Source organism: Vidua macroura, chromosome 5 (genome assembly GCF_024509145.1).
Source record: "Vidua macroura isolate BioBank_ID:100142 chromosome 5, ASM2450914v1, whole genome shotgun sequence".
Taxonomy (NCBI): Eukaryota; Metazoa; Chordata; class Aves; order Passeriformes; family Viduidae; genus Vidua; species Vidua macroura.
In genome coordinates, this window is record NC_071575.1 from 69373265 (window position 1) to 69399791 (window position 26527).

General features: G+C 42.9%; 1 protein-coding gene across 1 annotated transcript; it reads right to left on the minus strand.

Moving 5' to 3' along the window:
- Positions 1-935: 935 nt before the first annotated feature.
- ITIH2 (inter-alpha-trypsin inhibitor heavy chain 2) lies at positions 936-25755 on the minus strand. The gene is made up of 21 exons (XM_053978891.1): positions 25549-25755; positions 23906-23980; positions 18694-18729; positions 17778-17950; positions 16219-16323; positions 15738-15900; positions 15119-15226; positions 14268-14396; positions 13488-13604; positions 12094-12262; positions 10334-10459; positions 9155-9336; positions 8148-8333; positions 7018-7157; positions 6617-6789; positions 5672-5806; positions 4368-4481; positions 3120-3318; positions 2525-2697; positions 1519-1630; positions 936-1270 (listed from the first exon to the last, which is right to left on the minus strand). Exons 1-21 carry the CDS (start codon positions 25630-25632, stop codon positions 1123-1125), a joined length of 2847 nt encoding a protein of 948 aa, XP_053834866.1. The 5' UTR covers positions 25633-25755; the 3' UTR covers positions 936-1122.
- Positions 25756-26527: the final 772 nt, after the last annotated feature.

Consider the following 26527-nt stretch of genomic DNA (forward strand, 5'->3'; position numbering starts at 1 on the left):
CCAGAGAATGGTATCTCACTGAAGTGCCTGCTGCAGAATGTTGTGGAGGCCAGAACTGAGGGCTGAGTCGAAAGAAGCAATAAATAATTTGTAGGAAGTCGCTGTCACTTCCAAGAGGAACTTTGAAGGGACATTTCAAAACCACATTGATCCTGACAGCTGTAAGAAAGATCCTGTACCAGCTTTTAGTGCCTAAGTGAAGGAAACCAAAGTTGGGAAGGGCAAGGAGACTATTTGAGTTCCTTTCCTAAATTAGGGCTGCTGAAAAGGATAAGGCCAATGTGTTTTAATAAGGTGTTCAAAAAGCAGAGTTTTAAATCCAGCTTTTGGTACACACACAGATATGTTTATTTCACTACTGATCTCATTCACTGTTGAATGCTTCTGAAAAGTAAGTGATCTTTTGGGAGCTAAGCCCCCTGGAAGGGAAACTTTTAGTACTGATGATTATTTCTATACGGTGTGAATGTCTCCCACTTTCAAAGGTCTGTGTGTGAAGCCCCATTCTGATGTTGAATTTTCACAAAAAAGCTGGAGGCTGAGACTCATCTAATTAATTTCTTGCCAATATAGTAGCAACAATTATTTCAAGGACCCTCCTCACCACTGGTTAATCCATCTTTAAATACTGGAGACTGCTCATGACACTCATTCCAGACCCATGTTCCTTTTCTGTTAAATTTTCTTTACTTAATGCACATCCTTCTTTTTGCCCAGTCCAACATTATTTTCCAAACTTATATTTTCCCAGCAGTCTGGAAACATAAAGGTGTAAATATTAAATACATATTAAATCTGGTCATATGTATTACCCACACTGCAGGAGCCGCAACGATCTTAGACATCTACTATGAAGTGGATATTAGAAAATAGTAGAAATTTTTAATGGAGTTTACAGCCCATTAAATCAGACACAGCAAGAGGAAGACACCTCCTCCAACCCAGCATGTCACTTTATTACAGATTTAATTTCTCAGCAGAAAAGGGAGTTTACATGTCTTTGAAACACTGATAAAACAAAATAAACAGTGGTGGGGTCGCCTCCAGTCACCCTGGTGTGACAGCTGCTGCTCAGAGGAGTTGTTTGGGCATGAAGGAGCAGATGGGAATTTTTTGGAGCATTCAGGGTTTCTTCATGAAGCTGTAGAGGTGGGGGACCAGGTAATCCCTGTAGTGGCCGTCTATGAAGCCTTTGCCACTGTTGTGCACAAACCAGCACAGCACGTCAGTCCCCAGCACACGGTCTGTCCTGTAGTCCTTCTGCACGCCCCTGCAGGGAGAGGACACCCAAAGGAGGGTCACAACATGGCAAATAGACACAGAGACATCCTGCTCAATGCTGCTGCTGTTCTTCCAAAGTGGGGAGATGTGTCTTCCACCAGCAGGAAGTGGCAATAACCACAAAACACAATTAATTTTACAGTTCCGTGACCTCGTGGGCCTATTCTGGGGGGGTTCCAGGCAGCTCCAAGGACAGAACTGATTTATAAAGAGAGCAGTAAAGCACAGGATTCCTACCTGGTAACAGTGAACTTGTTGCCCTTCACTTCCATGATGGCTTGTGGTTTCTCTGGAGCTTGCCCAGGTGTTTGGTGGTGGATTGACACTTCTGGTTCAGATGCAAACTGACCTGGTCAGGGAGAGTTTAAAGCTGTTTGTGTGGCCTGACCTTTGAAGCTCCATGTCAGCTGCTGCCAGGCACTTTTGGAAAATCAAACTAGCTCCAGCAGGCAAACCAATCCTGCATGGACCACAGGGCACTGTCTCTCACAAATCAGGAAAACAACCTCTGTTCCTCAAAAGGAGTTCTGCGTGGGTCCAGGACTCGGAAGGGTGATTTACCTTATGAACTGAGGCCTTGCTTTTGTTTTATACCACTGCCAGAAAGGACTGTCATTTAGGGAAGAATTTATTACAGATGTTTGCACAGAAATCTCCCCAGAAAGTTTTGAGGGGTTTGTTTTGAGGAGCTTGCTTTTGTCTTTTTATTTTCACCATGTAGCAGTTTAGGCAGACAGGGAAAAGTCCTGTCTCAGTGTCACCAAGTCTACTCAGGTCTGTTTTGAAAACACCCAGCTGGAATAAGGAATAATGTCCTGGTCCCTGATGTTCCACTATGTCCTTGGGGCTTCCAGGACATTACAGGAATTTCTCTATTCTCTTTTTGAATAATTTCCATAGCTTTTCCATCAGGACACAAACAAACTGACAGCATGAAGATGTGCCAGGAGATGTTTAGGCTGGATATTAGGAAAAGGTTCTTCGCTCAGGGGGTGGTTGGACACTGGAAGGGGCTCCCCAGGAAGTGGTCACAGCACTAAACAAGAGTTAAGGAGCATTTGCAAAATGCTGTCAGGCACATGGTGGAATTCTTGGGAGTGTCCTGTGCAAGAGCTGGACTCCTTGTGGGTCCCTTCCACCTCAGGATATTTTAAGTCTGTGATTCTGTAAAATTCCCTTCAAGATCTAGCAAAACCCTTTCCTAGTGTCCCAGCATTCCCACTGCCCGGCCCCCAGCCCTTACCTATCAGCCCATGGGCTGCAGGAGAGAACTGGTTTTCTGGGGGAATGTAGATTCCTAGGAAGTCAACATTCACTGGGTGTTTCTTCCACACGCGGTGCAGCAGAACCATGAAGGACATCTCCTCCCCCACAGTGATGGTAACGTTGCTTTCTTTCTTCACAGATATGAGGAGCCTGGCAGAGAGGGACCAAAAGGGCAGGGTCAATTCATCTGCCCACCCCACAGCCCCTTGAGATTCACTCAGGCATCCAGAATAATCCCACAGGGATGGCAGGTATGTCAGAGGATCCATTAAAAACCCTGAACTTGCGAGTGGTACCCAGAGTTCTGGTAGGACAGTGCCTAATAAACAGACACTTCACCCCCATGTTGAGGCAACCTAATTTCCCCTACAAATTTAAGCTCCTTCTACAGTGAATACAGACTTTGGATGTGATCCTGTTGCCTAATCAGTGCTGTAGGGTGTCCAGCATGGCTGACAGCTGTTAACCTGCAGGGGAAGCTCTCCTGGATGATGTGAGTCAAGGCATGGCAGGAACCCTGAGGGGATCTCAAATAGAATTGCGTGGGAGCAGGTGAAAAACTATCAACTCACTGTTTGCGAATGATGTGCCCTGTGTCAGCCCAGGTCAGTGTGATGGCATAGGAGCCATCTTTCAGCGTGATCGTTTCCGTGGTTATCTCCACTTTCAGGCCTTTCTTTTTGAAATAAAACCCAATTTTGCCAAAGTATGTGTTGAGTTTCTTATTCTCTGCTTTCTTGGCCCCGACGAGCTGCCCATTGACCACAACTCCTGTGAAGAGCAGAGAAGGAAATATTGCCTCACTCTTGGAGCACTGCCTGGAGACTTGGAGTTCTGATCTCAACAGGGAGCACCACGGGATCAACAGAAACAGGAACCCTTCTGACCCCCTGTTTTTCTCATTTTTCCAGCCAAGAGAAGAGAAAAATTTATTAAATTGCCTCCTGATGCTACTGTTCACCCCTTAGCACAATAATCTGCTGGGAATTTCTGTTAGATCTTGCTGGGAGTAGGAGCAAAACCCCTGCAGGTGTAGTGTAAGGGATGCATAGGACAAGAGGAAGTGGCCTCAGGTTGTGCCATGGGAGGTTTAGATTGGATATTAGGAAAAATTTCTTCACTGAAAGGGTGGTCATTGGAACAGGCTGCTCAGGGAAATGGTGGAGTCACCATCCCTGAAAATGTTAAAAAAAACTCTGATGTGATGCTTGGGGACATGGTTTCGTGGTGGAGTTGGCAGTGCTGGGTTAAAATTTGGACTTGATAATCTTTATGGTCTTAGTCAACTTCTAGTGTCCTGTTATTCCATGATCTTGGCTCCTTTCCCTATGTTTGGCCATCCTCACCTTGAAAGGGTCTTCCCCAGTAGCTCACTTCTACTCTGAATTTCACCTTGTTTCTGTAGCCTCTTGTCCCTTAGCTGTGCACCTTGGACATGTGCAAGGCTTCACCTTCACCTTCTGATCACATAGTTGAGAACAACAAGATCCATCATCGATCCACCACTTCTTTTCTTAAGCTTGACCAAACCCAGCTGTCTCAGCCTCTCCCTCTCTGTCCTCTGCTCCAGCCCCAAAATCATCTTGGTGGCCATCACTGAATTCAGTCCAGTTTGTCAACATCTCTCTTGTACTGGCAAGGCCCAAACTGGACACGATACTCCAGATGTGGATGGAAATAACCATTTTCCTCAGCTTGCTGCTCACACTCCTGCCAGCACACAGTCCTCCCTGTAGAAATTCCCCTGGTCCTTCCAAACACTTTTCAGACCCAAAAGAAAAAAATTGTGCTGTAAAATAAGCCATGTTTTACTCCCTTACCAGTGCCAGGATCAGAAACCAAGTTTAGGATCTTCCCAGGCTCTGAGTTGATATTGAAGCAGATGTTCCTTTGGCTCTTGGGCAGGTGTATGATGAAATGTGGGTCATTGTCCACTGAAACACAGAAACAAACAAGTGTGAGAAGCAGGTCAGCACCTAGAGTGGAGAGACACAAAAGCTTTCCAAAAAGATTTTTAAGCAGTTTTTGGGATTCCTCATAGTAAAATGAGGGCCCTTTCCACCTTAAGGTAGCTAAAAAAGTTCTCAGCTGCTCCTCACAAAAGTCCCTCAGACACTTCCTCCTCATACAATTCCCTGGTTTAAGGGGAGGAAGTGACATTCCTGGTTTGAGAGCTGCCAAATGCAGAGAACCATACTGATGCCAGGTAAAGACACACCCTGCCTACTAATCCCACTGAGGAATACAATCCAGGACTGGTTCTCACAGTATATTTAATGACCTGATAAGACTGGGCCCCTCAGAAATTCATATATCCTTTAAAATTTGCCTCAGATGCCTGAGACAAATAACTGCACCCAACACTGAAGGCAGCTGCTTCCAGCCTTGTCTTGCAGTGCAGAGCTCTGCCCAGCTCCTGCTGGGCTGGTGGTGTCTGGCATTTCCCTGTGCTGAGAAGGAGTTTGAGAGCTCTTTGTGTAATCACTACATAAATACACACATCTCACAGAGAGTTATTGTAGTAACACCGTGGTTTTTATGGGCAGTGGTTCTCACAGCTGGCTTGCTCAAATAAACTGCCACTAAACTGTGGCAAAGGCCCAAGAATTAGCAGGATCCATCAGTCACCAGTGCACTCAGAGATTTTTATCTACCACAGAACATTTATCTGCCATTTACAACAGCAGTAACTCTACAATAGCTTTCATCTGTCATTTACAATGGAGGTAACTTTGCTACTGCAGAGAAGCTAAAGTTAAGCTCAGCAAACAGCCCCAGCCTCAGGGAAGCACACAGCAGCTTATGAGGTCACTTAGCTACTTTAAATCCTATTAGGATCCAAAATAGTATCATCCTTGTAGCTTACAGCATATTTTTATAGGTTCATCCATTCAAAATCAAAATTACTCAATGATTTATAAAGAAGAAGCTTGGGTTGGAAGGGACCTTAAAGAGCATCTTGTTCCAAACCCCCTGCCAGGGGTAGGGACACCTTCCACTAGACCAGGTTGCTCAAATGCCCATCCAGTCTGGCCTTGAACACTTCTAGGGATGGTGGTGAGTCATTAGGTGATGAGTGTTGGTGTGTCTGGTGTTCTTGGCAGAGAAATGCTGTAGGTTTTACCTCTGTTGATGCTCAGAGAGGACACAGGTGGGCTCCTTTGCTCAGGCATGAAGCTGACTGGCACAGCTGTGACATTGGCCCAGGCTGGGATCCCTTTGTTGTTATTGGGTGCATTTGGGGTTAATCCCAGAGTACCTGTTAGATGACAGTCACAATTAGGGTTCTGCAAGTGCTGACATATTTTATAGTGTAATTTTTAGAGCTCTTCAGTAAATCAAAGCCTGATGTTGTTATACCAATGTAAAGCAGGTGCAACACCATTTACAATGGATTTGTATAATGACATAAGGTTGGATTTGCTCCAGTGTCTTCACCAATGAAATCCGAGGGTAGATAGCTCACCATAAGTTATTAGTGAAAAAATGTAGCCTGGCTTTTTATCTCTCATTCATGAGAGCAGCTCCCACTTTAGCAAAGCCTCCAATGTAAGGGCTGAAGTGTTTTGGCAAGAAAAAAGCTGACTTTTAAAAACTCAGCATATAGTAAAAGCTTTGCTGACTTGGGTCCTGAGTTTGAGGTGCCTGAGAAAAGGCAGGGCTCTTCCTGCATGCTGTGGGATGACCCATGTGAATAAAGGTTTCAGAGAAGTGCAATAATTTAATAGCTGTGATCATGTTCCTCTAGACTAGAGCTCTCTCTGCCTTTTTCCATGATGGAGACAGGACAAAGTAACTTGTTCTGTCTCTCTCCCATTCAGTTCATAAAGCAACATGATCCTAAGCAATCCATGAAACTTGGTTTGTTTAATGTGTTGGGCTGACATTCACATCTGCTGACCCTACTCTGAAGAGGAGTAAGGGGCAACAGGAGCTGGGGAGAACAGCAGGGCTGAAGATTGCACAGGTCACATCTCTGTCAGTATCTTCATCCTTGTGTCTCTAATTCAGACCAGAGGCTGTTTTCACACCATTTAAGAGACAGTAATTGGCACAGTGAGACACTGACCTGGGCAGCAGCCCTTCCTGGGGTCTTTGGGCTGGTCTGCCAGCATTATCTCATCCTTTTCAGCATTCTCTATCAGCATGGCCGTGAAGGGGGTGACGATATGATGGTCCAGAGACATCTGCAGGATGGATTTGGTGATGTTCCTCTTCAAAGCTGCAGTGGGGGCTGCGTTTCTGGGTGGAAGCAGAAGCAGAACTCCTGGTTAGCAGCTCTACAGGGCAGCTGCCATGGCAATTCTGTCATGGAGGGGTCACAGAGCCAAGTGGTGTTGCAAGAGGAAAGGCTGAGGGGATTAATCCTGAGCTGCTCCATGGCTCTCACTCAGGCTCCCTAAGGTAAATCTCCATCATTTCATTCCCTCAGCCCCACAGCCAGGCCTGTTTGAGCACATTTCTCCTCACCTCTCTGCCATCATCTGGTTGACAGTCAGATAAGCCCACAGCTTCCTGGTGAAGTCAGGATCTGCATATTTGTCCTTCTTCATGAATCCATCCAGCTCTTCAACATCTCTCAGGGTTTCCATGACGAGCTCTGCGTTTGCCTGTGCAGTCAGAGAGAGAGAAAGATGAGGGATGGGAGCCAGAAGAATGGGATGCCTTGAATTCCCCTCTTGGTTGTTGTTAAGGACCCACTCTGGCTCTGTCCTTGGTCACTTCTAGATCAGAAAGTCCCAGCACCACTGGCCTGACTGCAATGGAGAGGGAAAATGTAGCAGGAGGTCCTTCTGTTAAAGACAGACACTTCTGTGGCAGTGGATTAAAGTAGTTCAAGGAGGTGTTAGCAGTAGCCCAAGAGGTGCTACTTCATGCCAAAAGAAGGATGGCAGAGCTTGACAGAGCTCTGTAATCTGGCCCTCAGGCTTTTTCACATCCAATTCCACTGAAGAACACAAACCGAATTCTACTTTCTCACACAAACCCTTGGACTGCACTGTGCTTTGGCAGGAAAAAATACTGAAGATGTTTGGGTTTTTTCCAACAACTGACAAATGATAACTCCTAAGCCCTGTAAGAGTGCAGATAATTCTGTTCCTCCTCTGAAAGAAGGGTCTCGATGTACTATTCCCATCCCACCACACTCCACCTGGAAGAGCAACCCTGAAAACATGGGAAAGGCTCATCACACATAAAAGGGCAGTGCTAGGACTTGGTATGCTCTAGATCCACTAGCTTGAACTCCCTGATGGTGGGAAGTTCAGTCATGAAAGGAATTACCTTAGGGGATCACTCCTGCATCTCCACAAAGCATGAAGGAAAATCCATACTTTTGTCCAGATTTAATCTTTTTGGTACATTTATTAGCAGGAAGTTCCTCTGGCAGGGTGCAGGGAGTGACAATTGCTGGCTGTACTTGAAGCTGTTGTGAAACACTCTTGGAAAAATCTCCCCATGAGTATCCCCACGTTCCCACCCAGAACCCAAGAGGACAAAACCCTCCACTGGCATTAACCTTCAGCAGGGAGACTGTACACAGGATGGAATGGACCAGCCCAAATCCCCCGAGCAGGTGTCCCAGGGACACCTTCACTCACTGCAGTCGCTGTGACGATGCTCTCCAAGTGCTGCAGGTTTTCCGTGTCCACCTTCCCAGCCACTACTATCTCTGAGCCACCAAAGTAGTTGTGGAAGCTGCTCTGGGTGACGTCTGACACTGACTCCTGGGGGTAGTTGAACTGAATCTTCTTCAGGAGCGGGGTGGAGACCTGGTTGTAGAAATTCTGAGAGGGAAGGAAGCAGAGAAGTGAGTCTGTTGTGCATGAAGTGACTCTCTTGCACAGGCCACTCTTACTGAAAGGACAGCGTGTGACAAAACCCGGAGCCCTAATGAGCAAGAGGGAATTTCCTCATCTCATCAACTGCAGACTTCTTCATACTTGGCACACTCTTAAGGGGATACAGCAAGAATATCTGGTCCAATTCTTGTGAAAGTCAAAGGATGGCCAGAAGTCCATGGGCTATGGACTTCATCCAGGCCTTTGTTCCCAGACCTAAAAGTCTTGAGCACGGATGTATGTGGGCCTGAATCCCTCCTCAGGATGGTCAGCTCTGGGCTCCTGCATAAGACACACATCTCCTCCCCACTTAATTCTTGTATAGATGGTGAAATCAGGGAACAGTAACAGTCTAAGGATGTCAGAGTTTGATCAGCAACAATTCCTGCTCACTGATTTGGAGCCAGAGCTAGACCTGCACTTTTTCTTACATTGGTTAAATCTGGATTATCCTTTATCACTTATATCTAGAGATTTTGTTAGTGATGAAATGGCCTAAAGTAACATCCAGACCTTAATTCAGACTTTAATTCAGAAAGTCTTTTTCTATAGTCAAAGCTGTTTTATAGAATATTAATCCTACACAGGGAAGTAAAGTGTGTGTTATAGATATTATTAAAACTGTAACTAGGACCACTTAAACTGAAATTCTTGATATTTTGCAGGACTCTCCAGAAGAAATGATGGGTTTTGAGAACTTCTTGCTAGTGGAGTTACAGCTGTGAACAGAACAGGAGAGTTTCAGAGGCAATGAGGCAGAAGCTCACCTTCATTTGGAGAGAAGTCTCCTGGTTTCCAAAAATCCTCTGGGCCATGCCACGGTTGTCGGTTGCGATCCTCTGCAGGAAATCGTAATCTACATCAAACCCAATCCCAAGGCAGAAGAGAGAGAATTCATCCTTTATGCTCTGCTTCACATTCTTCTGGATTGTTGTCAGCTTCAGCTCACCTTGGAGACACAGAAAGGGTGACATTCACCTGAGCAACAGGAAAGTTTCCATCGAGGTGAGCACATTCCTGCTCTCCCTGTGTCTCTGGTTCTCTCTGGATATCAGGGAAATCCAGACAGCAAGCTCAATGCCAGATTTCCATTGCCTACAGCACCATTTGAGCTTCTCCTGGATAGAGATTAACAAAGTGTTTGCACTGAAGAAGATCCTTTTGGACACTTTTTTTGATATCTGATGAGTTTTCATTGTATATCCAGGGCTCTTAGTAACTTCCTAGGGGGATTTGAAATTCTAGCACATCTAGAGTTCTTCCAGAATTAGTGATTCAAGCTCTCTGCAGATTAAGGCATCTCCATGAAGACTTTACTTTGTTTCTCATACTTAAGATGTTCTCTGTCATCATTGGGACTGGTTTTTTTTTTTTTTCAGGCTTATTTTTAATGGCAGAATTTTTGGACCTGACATCTTCAAGTCAGCAATTGCTTTGACCTGTACCAAATTCATTCCAGATTAATTTGCTTTCCACTCTCTTTTCCTGCTTTTGATGTTATGCTTGTGACTGCATAGATCTGTGTGGGCTAAGTTCATAGGAAGAGGAAATTTTTGTACAATCATAGGATCATAGAATGGTTTGTGTTGAAAGGAACTTCAAAGATCATCCAGTTACAGCCCCCCTGCTATGGGCAGGGACACTTTCCACTAGACCAGGTTGCTCAAAAGCCCAATTTCTCTAAGGTTGTTCTGATTACCTGTCCTACAGGACTTGTGCACTTCTGTAAATTGCAAAAAAATCATAACCTGCATAACAAGCTGCTCATCTTTTGAAAGCTTCTGTGCAAAGCCCCGTAGCACTTCTAGCACTTGGCAAAAGGGAAGCAGAAGGGATTGGAAGAAAGATGAATGGAATTTTTTTAACTTACTGCCAAATTGTCTACTTGTTGCTTTTTTCAGGCTTAACTTGCCAGCCTTTCTTCTCACCCAAAGCAGGGTCCTTACCTACTGTCGGGTCTCCATCAGATACCAATACAATCATGGAAACTGAGTTTGGGTCCAACATGCCTAAACTTTTGGCTTCGTTCAGGATGAAAGTGGCTCGGAGAAGAGCTTCATTGATATTTGTGCCTGTCAAAGACACAATGAAGAAAACAAGTTTTTTACTCTTGTTGACTCCAGATCAGTTCTAAGATTCTAGTGGAGTTAAGAGGGACAAGAGCTGAGATCAAGGCAGCAAAACCTCTCCTCTCTGATGTTTAGGTACGCCTTTCTGCAGTCTGGTTCCCTTTTTCATCCCAGGCTGTCATCTTCATGAGGCTCCTCCACTCCCCCTCACTAATTCCAATGTGACAATTTGTGGTGTTGGGAACTACTTGGTGTAGGAAGAATTACTGGGTTTGCAGGCAGGTGATTGAATGAGAGCATGAAAAAACTTCCTGTTCTGGCCATCAGCCCATTCCTTGGACAAGAAGAGATATATATTTGCTGAGCTTATCTAAGGTTTGATTTGTGACACAGAAGGAGCAGAGTAAGAAATCAGGATAAGAGGAACAGAAACCTGAAGACCGAGCAGTCAGAAAATAGGTAATTTTTTTTGTCAAGAAAGAAAAAAAAACAGCAGTTCCAAAAACAAGATAATAAAATGCTGCATTTAAAGTGGCTTTGCTGGATGGGAGCTGATCTCTAAACTTATCTCTCAATTCTTTTTGGGGTAACAAAGTCACTCATATATTGGTTTCCTCTTTCCAACACACTGAAGATTTTGGACAAGTCTGTAACTTCATGTTCATTGTAGTGAAAACTTCTGAAAATGAAGGTGCCACAGCACCAGAAGGCTCTGATGTTAGGGAGAGTCTCTCTACACTATTGATGCAAAAATAACTGAATAACAAATCCAGAACTGCACTTCAGAGAGTGGCAGATTAAAATCATCATAAGCCCCTTCCAAAGACCTGTGCAGCTGAAAAAGGCATCTGTCCTAGTTTATCAGACAGGGAATGAAGGCACAAAAAGGATAAACAGTTTGCCCACATGGCATTTAGTCGCTCATAGAATCATTGAATCGTTAAGGTTGGGAATGACTTCTAAGATTGAGTCCAACCATTAACCCCAGTCCAACACTAAACCATGTCCTTAAATTCCTGCAGCTGTTTTTTGTAGGACTTGTGGTCCAGACCCTTTCCCAGCTCCATTGCCCTTCTCTGGACACGCTCCAGCCCCTCCATGTGTTTTCTGTCAAGAGGGGTCCAAAACTGAACATGACTGGAGGTGTGGCCTCACCAATGCCCAGCACAGGGAATGGTCACTGGCCTGGTCCTGCTGGCCACACAAGTGCTGATCCAAGCCAGGACACCATTGGCTTTCCTGGCCACCTGGGCACACTGCTGGCTCGTGTTTAGCTGGCTGCCAGCCCAGGGCAAATGATTGTGATTCTCTGCTTAGGGAATATTTCATCTGCCTGTTCATCCAGACCTATGAGATGGACTTCATCTTTCAATGATATTTGGGATCTCTGAGGTGGGAGGTAAGATGGATTAAAGGCAGCTCTTCTGTGGTCTGTGTTCTATCTGCCATAGAAGGAAATGCTATCCCATCCTGTAGTACAATAAACTGCAATTCTTGCTCCTCTTTTAGGCATGCTTTTTCTATTTTGGGAATCAGACTCTTTTTTTAGGAACACTCTGAGAGTCTGAAGGCTGTCTGAGGCACCCATTCCTGTGAGAAGCAACTTCTGCGAGCACCCTGCAATCAAAACCTCATACCCCCGTTGGGATGGATTGTCTGGATGTACTTCTTAGCATCTTCCACCTGCGATGGGGTGGCTGAGACCAGATTATCTCTCCAGCACCGGACGTTGTGGTTGAAGTCGATCAGGGAGAACTGGTCAGCAGCACGGAGCTCACTCAATATTGCCTTCATGGCCTCGATGGTCTGAGGAGAAGTTTAAGAGAAGACAGGTTTATGCTTCATGCTTATAAAAGCTTCTTCTTAACTTGTGACCAGGGGAAAATATTAGCCTTTGAGGAATAAGCACATTAGCCTTTGAGGAATAAGCACATGAGCACTGAAATCCAAATTAGAATCTCCTGTCCAAATCTCTCTCTCTTTTGGGCTTTTCTTTTTTTTTTTTTTTTTTTCACTTCTTGCATAATGTTGACATTTTCACCGAAGAAACAGAAAAAATGCAATTAGAATTCATGTGGCTCAACTTGCTTAACTCCTGCTAACACAGAGTGAAGTGAAAGGGAGAAACATTTCTGGTTTAGGAGAGAGCAACTGCTCGGATCAGCTCAGGAGACTTAGCTCTGTCTGCAACGCAGTCATTTCAGGCTGGGTAACATCTCTTTGAAGATGTGTGATTTAAACAAGTGACAATTAATCTGTATCCCAGTTTTGCAGCACTGATTTCCCCAAGGAAGCAATCTGCCAAGCCTTACTATTGTGCTCTGAAAGAAATTCAAATACACCTGGATGATCCTCAGCTAATGTTTGTCTAGTCAGTTCTTAAAACCCTTCAGTGACACATGATATACCATCTCCCAAACTCCTCACTCAGACCTACAGGGTTTCCCTAATATATAGCTTAAACCTCTCCTGATGCAAATCCATCTGATTCCATCTTAGTCTACCCTGTCTGGGCATAAAAATCAGTTGATGAGTTTCCCTTTCAGAAAAATTGTTTGCATATTTGGAGGCTGATTATCTTTCTTGAAGCATTTTCTCTTGCAGACTAAAATATCTTATTTTAACATGTTTTCCCCTTTATGGGTAATGTTGTCTAAACAATCCTTAGTGGTCTTCAGAATGCTGTCAACAATTCATCCATGTTTGGAAAGCAGGGATGTAGTATCCCCATCGAGACTTTCCCAGGATTCAGTATGGAGCATTAGAGAAAAAGGAGGTCAGAGCCTTTGCAAAATATTTTGTGATCTGTCCATTAAAATTTAAATTTAGAGTTAAAATCTGGCACCACCTCTTCCTTAAAGCATGGAAGAAGCATTATAAATAACAGGGTGAAATCATGAAGTCTTTGGTTCCAAATATTTTCCAAATTAAGCTGCTAATTTTACATGCCAGTGTGCTACAGAACTGCATGGTAAAGCACATGGGGAAAGTTGGCAGTACATTCATTTTACAGCAGAGGTCAAACACTTACTTGTTTCATTTTTAGTCCCCACATCGAGCCACTGACATCTATAACAAATAAAATGTTTTTGGGCAGTGGATCAAGATTTTCCGGAGCAAAGAAGTGAATAAAATAGCCATTAAAAATCTGTAAAATAAAATAAAAAAATCCCAGTGAAATGAGCTATAGCAAAGCTTTCAGAAAACTCAAGACAGCAAAGAGCAGAAAATTCTTATTTTCTTAATGAGCTAATTATTTTTCCCTATTGTCTTTTTCTCTTCTTTATTGGCCAGTTCTAACTTTCATCTTTGCATGTCTCTGTAGCCTTACACCATTTTTACTCAATAAAAGCTGAGCCTGGTTCTCAGACAACTTCCATGCCGTAGCATAGGGAGGAATGAAAAATGCTTTGAAAAAGACTGTTCTGCCTGTAATAATTCAACCTCATAACTCAGCTTCATGTTAACATAAAAATAGTGATGTTCTGGTTGTCTCCTTGTGATGTATTGGTACTACATCCAATGACTCCATCCTCTGATTCTACATTAAATCACCAGAGTGCTGCCAGGTATAAAGACATTGGCTTTTGGACATGACAGAAATCTTCTCCTACTATATGTAAGCCCATTTCTTAGTCATAAATTAAATAAATCCATTCTGCCCACTTAAAATCCCTCTGTTCTTTCAATTGGATACAGAGCTCGTCCTCATGCTTATTTCCCTGAAGGATGAAGTTCAGGCACAGTTTGCTGAAGGACAGCAATTCCTTTATTCACAGCTCTCTGGTCCCAGCTGAGCAGCCACACTTACTTCCAGTTCTCCCCCCGTGGTTTCTCTGTTCACATCATACTGCACCACAAAATTTCCATCCACGGCCGTGGACGAGCACTTGGGGCATTTTCGTTGTTGATCCATTGTTGGTTTGAAAGAAACGTGAGCCTTGAAATGAGGAGAGATCATCAGTCAGCCAGGTGTTGTGTGAGAGGGGGTGATTGACACAAGGAAACTCCACATCTTCATGAAATGCCTGATTTCACTGAACACTCTCCTGCTTTCATTATTTGTGGAAAATGTGGACTTTGTCACTTCAGAAGAAAAACAGCACTAAGGTTTGCCTGGATATGTTGATTCAGTAGTAGCAACTGTGACACAAATCACATGACCCATCTACAGCACCAAATATTTCAACTAGAGCTGTGCAAACCATTTGTATTAAGCAACACATTGGGTTTTATTAACATTTTCCTTTTTGAAACAATCCATAATTTTATCAACATTTTTAATAGGTTTCTACTTGACTTTCTCCCCCCAAAAAGAGGATTGCCATTTGTCTGTGAATTGAGTAGTAGGAAACATTTTCATTGGCCATGTGATTGATTATGCAGACTTTATGGCATTTTTTTCTGTTTTAACTGGATAACTTGAAATTGCCTGAGAAGATAAGACTTAATATAGACACATAGTACCTCGAAATAATTTGCTAAACTAGGAATGGGGGTGAATTTGAATATTGAATACTACCTCTCATATTACTATGGAATTATCGACAGATTTTGTTGCATTTTCGCATGCTTCCAGCAGGTACAAAAAATTGCCAGGACTGTGTAGAGTAAGCATGAAAGCGGAAGATTTTGTGCTATTTCCAGTCTGTGACTGGTTACCTTTTTCTCTCCCTTGGAGATGGTGGTGATTCCATTGAAATGATCTCCGAGGGAATTAGGAACGTGCACGTAGCGCAGTCCCTGCGGCTCAATGATGCGGACATCCACCTAAAGGCAGGAAAGGAGGACATTTATTGTGGAGAGCTGCCCCATCCCTGGAAGTGCTCAAGGCCAGGTTGGACTGGGTTTGGAGCAACCTGGTCTAGAGAGGAACAAATGTGTCCTGCCCCCACTCGTAAACACAGCCAAGAATCTCCTGAATTGTGACTGACTCACGTCAGAACCACTCGGCCAAACAAGCTTTGACATTTTTATACTCTGGTGTAAACTTGACTGAAGGAAAACAAATAGTACTTGCTATTTATTTGGAGCAGTGCTTTTCACAAAAACCCCAGCTTCATGAGGTAGTGTCCTATGAGAGCTGATGATCTCTGGTTGTCCCTCCAGAACCATGATTTGTCTTAGAATCACAGAATGGTTTGGGATGGAAGGCATCCTAAAGTTAATCCAGTTCCAAGCCCCCTGCCATGGGAAGGAACAGCTCCCTGAAAACTATGGGTGTTTTCTCAGCAAGGATTCACCTGTGAGGTTCTTCCTACACACTCCAGCTCTGCTTTACCTCCATGTGCTTGGCCAGGCGTCCTGGCTTCACAGAGATGATGTGCTCATAGGAGCTCAGCTTCCTTCGGATCATTTCATGGTAGTGGAGCTGGAACTGGATCCTCATTCCTGGCGGCACATTCACTTCGGTTTGGAAGTTTTCCATGTCCAAGGCATTGCTCCTGAAAAATCAGCTGTGGGGTTATTTTGAGAAAATACAAGGAGAAGGAAAAGCTTCTTTAAACTTTGGTTTAGATTGAGGCTTTTGATTCTAACTGTGGCCTCTGTCAGGGAGCTGCAGTTGTCTGCTAGCACAGGGTGTTTTAGCAAGCTGAAAGCTGAAACACAGTTTAAGTCCACGACAATTAAATAGCAGAGCTGCTGTAAATAAGCATTTTCCTTTCCAGGATCCCCCCTCATCTATCTCTTCCTGGGATGGGTCTTCTCAGTTGTCCTGTGAGTAAGTTCAGGACAAATCCCATATGCCAGAGTGTTTATACCTGACTATTCCAGCAGCTTTGCCTTTGGCTTTTGCTTGAGCATACATTTTTCTGGCTTCAGATTTTTCCCGAATATGGCTGGTAAATGTGATACCATTGATATCCCTAGGAGAGAGAAACACAGTCAGCTTGCAAAAGAAACAACTTTACAATCGAGGACTGTTTCTTCAGTTTACATCAGTGAAATCTAAGCTGGTGGGAAATGAAATAACAAGGTTCTTGTTTAACCCCAAGGTAATGAATTCTGATTTTCACTAGAGCTCTATCTTTTTCCCTACCTAATTTTTATTTCAAGTAGCCAGCACCACTGTGCTCTGAGGAGGATCTGCTCTCCTCCAGCTCCTTCACACTTTCCCCATGCTTTGGGCAGGGAAGGTAGTTCCTGATGTCATGGCTGGTTTGGAACATGGATCAGGACATCTCCTGTCCAGCAACCTGGCTGCTGCCTTTCTGAATAGATACTGAACCAGGCCAGTTTCTGTTCAGTGAGGGCTCTGGTTTGGGTCTCTCTCCTTTGATCTGGCAAGGTGGGGGCTTAGTCTCTTTGAGACTTCTGTCCATTTTTGTTGATATTGACCAACAGCTCAATAATTACTGGAGAGGAGGATCTGGACAGACAGACAGACTGATGACATGAACCTCTTTAGAAAGCCTGCAAAAAAATACTGAACCTGGAAAATAGTAAGAGCTTTTTGTGTTTACAAATACTTCCTTCCCAGCCCATTGAATGCTTCCAGAAGACAAGGCTGATACCTTGTCGATTTTAGTTGGGCCTTGGGTCTTCAAAGAGACACAAGTAGTTGTTATAAAGTTGTTTATTGTATGAATATATTAGTTTCAAAGGTAAAGAGTTTAAGGTATTAAAGTCTGTGTTAAAAACTTTCTGGTATAGAGTTCTAAAGTTCTGTGTAGGAACAATGGTAATAGTAGTGATAGTTGTTCTCTGATATAGAGTCTGATATTTTTAGTAGTCGTAGGAACTATAGTTTTTTCTTTTTCTTCTTGTTGTTCTTTTTTCTAGGACAGGGGGATGTTTATACATAAAACCACTAATTAGCCAAAAGCACAATTCTAAAATATTATTTCTAAACTAATCTAATCTTAATGTGTGAAAGTAGTGCTAGTTTTTACTTAAAAAACTATGTATGTAATATTTATTTATGCAATTGTATAATTTGTTTTCTTACTTAAATTTTACATATATAAGTTTATTTATTTATGTGAATAGTTCTATTTACTTATGCATATAGTTCTATCTACTTTAGATGGGTAAGTAAAGTTCTGTTATGCTTTTGTTATGTTTGGAGTTAAGTTATTGAACTTTAAACTTAGCCTTAGGGCCTTTATTAGTTAACACAGTTTTTAAAGGTACTTAAAATGTACTTCTACTTATTTAAAATCATAATTTATACTTCTATTTACTTTAAACATGAACTTTTACTTCATATTTATGTGGTTTAATATCTCTTAATTTTTTTTAAAGGTTTTAATTTTACTTTTGTATTCATCTGAGGAACTCAGAGAGGCTTGTATTCTAGCATCACTTGACCACTACTTACATGGTAAAGTTGTCAATGAAAGCTCCTTTGGGCACTTGCACGTCAAACACGATGGGCTGGGGCCGCCTGGCGTTGTTCACCATCTTGGCTTGGATCATTGTGTTGGCCAGCCGAGATGTGATGGTGGATTGCACCTTGTAGCTGTAAAGACCTATCTTGTCATCATCCTCCCCCTGCATTTGACAAAATCGCTCTATAAATTTAGGGCGCCGCTGGAAAACAATGCCCTAGAGGACAATATCAATCCTCTTTATAGTCTCAGTGCTACTTTTTAATTGCTGCTCCTTACAATATGGCAGCTAGAGGGGGCATGAGCTCAAGTGCAGGACATCTGCATATTTTACCTGGAAATTGTGGCAGGACAGTCACATGAATATAGTTCATGATAACATTTCAGCTGAAAAAGGGTATTTTTTAAGCTGGAAGGTTTTCCTTGCTTTTTACCATGTAACCAGTCCTTGGAATGACTCTATAAGTGCAATCCAGCATGGAAAGCTACACTGTAATCCTGAATATCATATAATGAGGAGAGAGCTCACATTTTCATTTTCCCAAAATTTAGGACTTTCAATAGAAGTCCTAAATAGAGGAGACTTGAAGTGCTGGTTACTGACCTAGTGCTGTACGTGGTTACAGCAGGGGGATAACAATATTTAAGCGTTTTATTAAGACATTGTCTTTTTCTAATCAGTTTTGATGCTTATTTCTTCATATTTACCATACCCTTCTCCCTCCAAGAGGAGATGTATCAATAGTATTGTGCAAACAGCACTCTGTTTAAAGAAAATAGGTTAATACCCAACCGGCAGTAAAAACAAGGAACTAAGCAAACAGAGGGATTGATTTCCAAAAAAATGGTTAACTAGAAAATCACTCTGTTCAGTATTACTTACCACAGAGGAAGAAAAATACTCACCAGATCTCCAACGTACCCCCAGTCAGATGTGCTCCGCTGGAAAACAAAAATATGGAGGGGATATTTCAGCAAAGCTAAGAGCACTGGCTGGCTGTTTCAAGGCAGGGATCGGTGTCTAAAAGTAGTTTTCAAAGATTATGAATCATAGAATCATAGGGAATCACAGAACCATTAAGTTTGGAAAAGACATCTAAGATCAAGTCCAACCATTAAGCCAACACTGCCAGGGTCACTAAACATTTACAAGTTTTTTTGAATACTTCCATCAATAGTGACTCCAACACTTCCGTGGGAAACCTGTTTAAATTCTTGACAACCCTTTCATTGAAGAACTGTTCCCTAATATCCAACCTAAACCTCTCCTGGCACAACTTGAGGCCATTTCTTCTTGTCCTGTCCCTTGTACCCTGGGAGCAGAGCCTGACCCCCAGCTGATTGCCCCCTCCTGTCAGGATTGTGCAGAGCCACAAGGACCCTCCTGAGCCTCCTTTTCTCCAGGCTGAGCCCCTTTCCCAGCTCCCTCAGCTGCTCCTTCTCAGACTTGTGCTCCAGACCCTTACCCAGCTCTATTGCCCTTCTCTGGACATGAATGAGAATTAGTTTGAGCTCCCAAAGTGTGACTATTCCTTCTGTCTTATTTCGTGTATTTCTACATGAGATATTACAGCATGTGATCTCCCAGCTGTGCCTCAGAACCTGTCATAAACAGGACAGCTTTCTTCCTCTGTCTTTTATTTTATTTTTAAAGAAAACATTCTCTTCTAGAAAAACATTCTTCCTGAAAGCAAATGACGCTGGCAGAAAGTCATCCTCAGACACCCTTGTTTTTAACAGAAGAGTTCTCTTTGTTTTTCCATGAAAAGTGAAATATCCTAAACCCCAGACTTCTTTAGCTCACTTTGTTGCCATTTACATTAGAAAATATTTATGTATTATATGCAATATGTATAAATAAAAAAACCCATTGTGTAATCAATATTACATTTACATGCTTGTGCCTATGGAAATTAGTTATGCATGGATTACTTAGACAAAATTGCTCATTTAATGGTCGTGGTTTTCCCCCTGCCCTATGAAATGCTCCATTTGGAAATATCTATGGCAAGATGATGACATCTTGTGGCCATTCAAATAATTCTCTTTAATTCCAAAAAAAAAATCTCCCCCACATAAGGAATGTTTCTATTAATCCCCTGAAAGGGAATTTGGCTCACCTAGATGCAACTTTTTAATGCAGAGATCTACTTTCATGTTATCATCACACCTAGACCAGCTCAGCTCTCCAGGGTCAAGAGGACCCAAAACCACAGAAGATGCTCATGAAAACAGCTTTAATCCCGTGGTGCACTGGAAGATTGCTCTGCAATTGTTAAATTCATTTGAAGCTAATTGATACACTCTTCTAGGGAAATCTTGTGCTGTATAAGAGATGATGATGTCATAGAAAGCTCATGTTAAAGACATGATTTTAAGGATCCTTTCAGGGCCAATGGAGAGGATTTCTCCCTGCCTGAGAACAAATGCAGGTTTTAATTTTCTAGCTCTAAAGACTCTACCTGAACCATTCAGACTGGGATTTCAGGATATGGAAGTTTATGGCTCTCTAGAGACCCTCTGCAGACTGATCCTGTCACACCCCACAATCTTCACTGTACAGTGGACTGGACCTTCACACCTGATAAAAGACCAGACCATGAAGAGTGATTTTTGGCCCCACACATATCCTTGGCACAGGGGACATCACCAGCTTGAATACAAATTAAGATCAAACCAACATTAACTGAAACAAATTTAATTTTGGAAAGATGAAGACCAAGACCTTAGAATACAGGGGTTTTGTTTTATTGGGGGTACTTTTCTACTTTTCTGGTTCTCAGCTTAGGGCTCCTGACCCACGTTAGGAATGGTGGTTAAAGCTTTCAGGGTGCCCAGGTTTCCCTCCTGATAGTTCTTGCTGGAGAAGAGGGGAGCTTATCACTGGCACATGTAGTGACTGCCATGGCTGTTGTTAGGGATCAGACATGGGCTGGGCCAGCCATACCCCGGGGAACTCAGAGGTTGCAGAGGGCAACCACTCCAACAGGCCAGGAGGACAGAGCTTTATCTTCAGGCACCTGAACCCCAGAATCATGGAAACACAGAATGATTTGGGATGGAAGGAACTCTAAAGATCCTCTAGTTCCACCTCCCTTGCCATGGGCAGGGACACTTTCCACTAGATCAGGTTACTCCAAGCCCCAGCCAACCTGGCCTTGAAGATCCTACTTCAGGTCTGAGTGCTGAAGTGATTGTTGAGAACAGGGACTTCTGTGGTACCTGAGACTATTTCCAGCATGAGGATTCATGGCAGATCCTGGCTTTTAAACCACATCCAGACCTGCTGATCACTGCACAAAACCAGGATCTTGAGCCATATCTCATGCGTGCCAAATTGCTAATCAGAATGAAGACAACATGTGCCTCAGGAACTGTTTGAAGCACAGATGCTGAGCTTTGTCTGCAGATACTGAGATGCATCTTCTCCTGAAACCTGTGCAGGCCATGGATATTTAACCCTTAACAGTGATCTTTGTTCAAATCACCGTGCATGGACATCGTAGCTAATTTGTAAAATAAGGAGAGCAGAATCACAGATGTTCTGCATTTGACAGATTTTTTTTTTTTTTTTTTTTCTACTGGGGCATGAAAAATGTTGAAAAGCAGATGCCCCACAGAAGGAACCAGAAAGAAGATGTGATCTTCAAGTGTTCAAGGCCAGGTTGAACAGGGCTTGGCGCAACCTGGTTGACTGGAAGGTGTCCCTGCCCGTGACAGGGGGTTGGGATTAGATGATCTTTCAGGTCCCTTCCTGTTGGAATACCAGGGTTCCAACACTTTCCAACCCAAACCATTCCATGTTTCTGTGATTCTGTGATCTACCTGGAAAACCCTTCCAGTTCTTTGAGGGGCTGTTCCCTCATAATTCACTTATTTTTCTGTAATTTCCTAAGCAGTTTTTAGCACACTCCAAATCCATTGCAGCCTTCTCACACTCCTTTCAGGGGATCCTCACTGTGAGATGCAAGAAGAGAAATTTCAGACCTAAGACAGTTTGTCTTCACAGTGCTGCAGATGGATCCTTGTCTGTTTGGTTATATTTAAACCCTGGCAGCTGGGGGAGTCTCCAACCAGCTGATTTAAGAAGAAATTCTCTGTGTGAGGGTGATGAAGTCCTGGCAGACGATGTTCAGAGAAGCTGTGGCTGCCCTGGAAGTGTTCAAGGCCTTGTTGAGTGGGGCTTGGAGCACCCTGGTCTAGTGGAAGGTGTGGAAGGTGTTCATGCCCGAGGCAGGGAGGTTGGAATGAGATGAGCTTTAAACTCCCTTCCAACCCAAACCATACCACGATTCTATCATTCCACCCTATCTCTTTCCATATATCCTTCCTGTGCTGCTTCTCTTGGAGGGGAAACCAGGCAGGCAGAAAAGGAAAAAGGAGTGATCTCACTCACCTCTGGACAGCCAGAGATCAGGACCCAGATCTGGGCAATGTGCTGCAGAACATCCCACCTCACAGGGTGCCTCACAGGTCTAGACACTTTATCTGTCTCCCAAAGAGAGATAATAGCTGTGCACCACCATACAGAGGTTCACAAGGTCACCTGCATTCCAGCCCATGGAAAACTCTGCTGCTGTGGTCACGAGGACCATGCACACACCTGAGGCACAGCATTTTGAGAATTACTCATGAGCAAAATAGCAGAATACCTTATCTGTACCTAGAAAACCATCCTCTGTGTTTAGAGCCAATCAATAGGGTCTGCAGGGAACTCTGTTGCCTTGCTGCCAATGGGCTGGTGAGCTCTTTGCAGGAAAGCATAGTGCTGAAAAAATAATTTGGGAGACAGCCTTCCTGCAGTGATGAACAGGAAATAACTGTGTGCCTGCTGCTGGCCAAGAGCTGCTGTCTCAAGATGACTTGCACAGTTCAGTTTAATCTAATTTATCATATTGTGACTGTATTATTATATTAATCTATATTATTATATTGTGACTCAACTAATATAAGAGTAGCTGAGATCTTTGTTCCACTGGTTTACAAAGATTTCTTTGATAGGTAAAGGATGGGAAATAATGTATGGGAATAAAAGCATTAAATGGTATAATGAAACCAGTGGTAGAATTGCAAATTACTGCATGCATTTGTCTGTGCCTCTATGTACCCAGAAATTTTGGGAACAGAGGCAACATAATTCATATGGCACTGATACAGACATATTGGAAAGAAATGATGCCCTGCAGAAGTGCAGCTAGGAGGGATTTCTGTTTGGATCATGATTCTGTTTGGATCATGATTCAATTATTTAAATACTGGACTGGCAAGTGTGAGAAGGCTTGATTCATACTCACTCTAAAATCTACCGTTTTCTTCCACTGTTATGCAGGCTTTAGGTGTCAATAAATTCCATCCAAAGCCTTAGGAAAAAGGAAAATCAGGTTTGCCTGTGTGTGATTTCAGACTCTGGGAAATCCAACATTACTCAAGAGGATCTTTCGTTTTCACTACATTGAACAAGCTCAAGAAAATTGGCACCAGAGCTTGGTGGAGGACAAGCTCCACTCTGATCATCATTTCTTTCATACAGTGTAATGAAAAATGAATACATTCAAACAACTGATTTAATGAGTATTATCATTAATTGCTACCGTGTAAAACACAGAAAAACTCTTTCAATGCTGCTCTAAATGTTTCTGTGTCCCAATCCAACAGAATAAAATAATCTGCAACCCATCAGTGTGCCAGAAGTAAATTTTCTTCCCAGATCTCAGATGGTACCAGCTCATCACTGAGTGTCACTCTCTGACCAGAGTTAAATATGAATGCATGGACTGAATGTTTACAGCCTGCACTTGCCAATGTTTGAAGTCCTTTTTCACTTTCTCATGGAAAAACCTCACCTGTTTCTATGGGATTTTTCCCAGACATGAAGTTAGACAAGTATCTCCATTGTTTATCACCTCAGGAGCACAGATAACAGAACAAAGGCTTGCTGTGCTTAAGGGAGACAGCAGTTCTTGTCCCAGCCAGAGATATGGAAGTCTCAGTGCCTATAAAAACCAGCTGGTCCCACATGATTGTACACTCACCACCCTGGACATGGAAAAAGACACCTGGAGAGAGCTCCCAGGCATTCTGGCTTCCCTCCTCTTTGAAGCATTTCTGAGTACTGTACCTGGTACCTGCCATTTCTCGCCTTGGAGCTTGTGGGAAATCCATCAATTTCCAGATCAATCAGGTTTTCCACTTCCTAGAGGAGGGAGAAGAAGAAAGAGTTGCTGCTGCCTTGCTGTTTGATTTATCACTTGATTTATTATTGATTACCACTTTACAGGAGAGTTCCAAAGGGAATTTACCTCCCCTGGATGCTAATGGGGAGCACAAACCATCTCAGACCAAAATCCTCACACATTCAGTTTCCCTCAGTGGCCAACCAGCTCTATAAACACCTGTGAAATCATGACCTTTACCATCACTTTACTGCCTTTTCTTCTGAAACAAGGAGTAATATTTAACATAAAATGACCACAAAGAGCAAGAGGCAGATGATTATCATCAGGATGGGTCAAGCCATGGAAACTACAGCATTTCAGACACTGATCTCACTCAAAGCAAGTACAGAGAATTTCTCCTCAAACCAGTAGAAATTGTCTCTGGTTTTACACCAATATACCTGAGAACTAAATTTCCCCCAGTGACAGCAGAATAACATCACGTCTTTTCCAAGTGTAAAGCTGCACTGATTCATTTAGAAGTGTGGGTCACACCACAGCAACACTCTTAATTAAATTTTGTTATGAGTTTATTTTATGGCAATAAAGAAGTTTAAGTGCATGACTTCTTTTCCAGCTTATGTGATAGCATACCCACAAAGGTTTTCACAAAATTAATTTAAATTGTTTAAGCACAGTGATGTTAAATTGGTAAGGCATCTACAATTAGAAAGAACCACAGGTCTGGAATATTTTTCCTGGGAATTACAAACTCAGTTTTAAAATCTCATTGAGTCAAGAAAATGGCTATAAAAATAAAGAAAAATAGGATATCCCAGCTCACTGAAGATTTTTATTGATCCTGGAAAGGAAAAGAAAGCCTCATATCATCTCTGCTGACTTCACAGAAATATTTCAAAACTACAGCGTGGAAATGGGTGTAGACACCAAAACTAAGTTCACCTGAGCCTGGGGGGTTTAAATTTAGACTCAGTTTCAGAGTCAAAGCTATAACTATACTTCTTTTCATCATACTATTATCCCAAGAAAGGATGGTCACTTTTATAAATTCTCTCGTCCCTCTGCTGAGGAATGTAAAGTCAATAGGATATTCACTCTATATTTGAATTCCTGTTAACAAAAAATTAATTCCATACAGAGCTTTGCTGAAGTTCACAGTGTTCCACCAAGGAGGCTCCATTCACAAAGATGTCTAGGTGCCCTGTTTCTGCTTATTCCAGGGAAACAGGGTATAAAATATGCTGAAGATCTGAGTATAGAAGCCCACTTAAATGTTTAAAGGTTAAAAAAACCACACCAGAAAAGGCAACACTGAAGTAAGAATATGAAACTGCTTGGAATGAAATTTGGACTTATGCTCACACTCTCCCTTTAATAATATTAAACAGTAATAATAATAAGCTTTAATAATATTAAAAAAAATAAAACAACATTACAAATGGCAAATGAAGACCAATTATCAGAGATATTTACAGCTAAAAGTAGAAGAGAATTGTGAAGCAGTGACCCAATTCTGCTCCCACTGCTGCTTCCACCCAGAGTTCAGCAAGGAAGGGAGACCTGGGCTCTGCCTCCAAATACTCACATCTGGGATGTCGTCGATAACCAGATCAAAGCCCTCGACTCCAGAAATGAGGAACAAAACCAGGAAGCTGCTCAGATACTTCATTTTCTTCCCACTTGTTTGCTCCTGAGCACAGCTCACACACAGGTACAGACACAAGTTCTTCCCTTCTCTGAGACAAGTTCAAGGAAACAGCCCAGGTTTGTGCAGCATTTTGAGCAAAGTTCTGAAATGCTGACTTTGTTTAGGCCGTAGGTAAATATTAGCCTTGCAACGCAAGCCTGAGCTGTGGTGCCTGAGCAAGGGTTATCCAAATAGTGTCTTCACTTGCCTCTGCCCTCGATAACAGCCCTGGCTTGGTTAGGCTCACTCCTTGCTTTTGTAGCTTCCCGTGATGCTTGACTAATTTCCTGCTAGGCACAGAGCTTGCAGTATCCAAAAACTTCAAAAGATCCCAGCAAGAACTCCAGCTTGTCTGTTTATAGCAAACGAGGCGAAGTTTGGTTCTCAGCGTGATGGAGGCAGCACTGCTGGGCTCCTCCAAGAACCCTCCCACCCAGCCAACCCACGGGGGCTGGCTGAGACCTTGGGGTCGGATCCTGACCCACACAAATAACCTTTTTCCCATTCTCCTAGGGGGAAAAAAAAAAAAATCATGGCTGATGATGTGATAGTTCCAATTGTCCAAAATCAGTCACATGAGAACATCTGATGATATTTTCAGGTGCACGTTCTATGGCTCCTGGGTGCTTTTGAATGTTTTTTTGCCTCCCGGGTTCTTTGGGTGCTTAAAGTGATGAGATAAAGGGAGCAAAGCAAAAGGGGGAAAGAAGGGAGGAAGACGCCTTTTGGAAAATGTGTTGCGATATCCCTTCCACTCTTCCACAAAGAAAGGATTGTTGGAGACACCTGAGCAGCTTCAATGCAAATGACAGAATTACTGTGTGAACTCTGGGACAAAACAGCAGTCAAATATATATTAATATAATATAATATAATA

Excerpts from the sequence above, each read along its gene's own strand:
- ITIH2 (XM_053978891.1), bottom strand. The coding sequence starts at position 25,632 with ATGAAGTATCTGAGCAGCTTCCTGGTTTTGTTCCTCATTTCTGGAGTC. Across the intron at positions 10,460-12,093 it reads GACAATCCATCCCAACGGGG|GCACAAATATCAATGAAGCT; the intron begins GTATGAGGTTTT and ends TGTCTTTGACAG. Across the intron at positions 1,631-2,524 it reads TGCAGCCCATGGGCTGATAG|GTCAGTTTGCATCTGAACCA; the intron begins GTAAGGGCTGGG and ends CTCCCTGACCAG.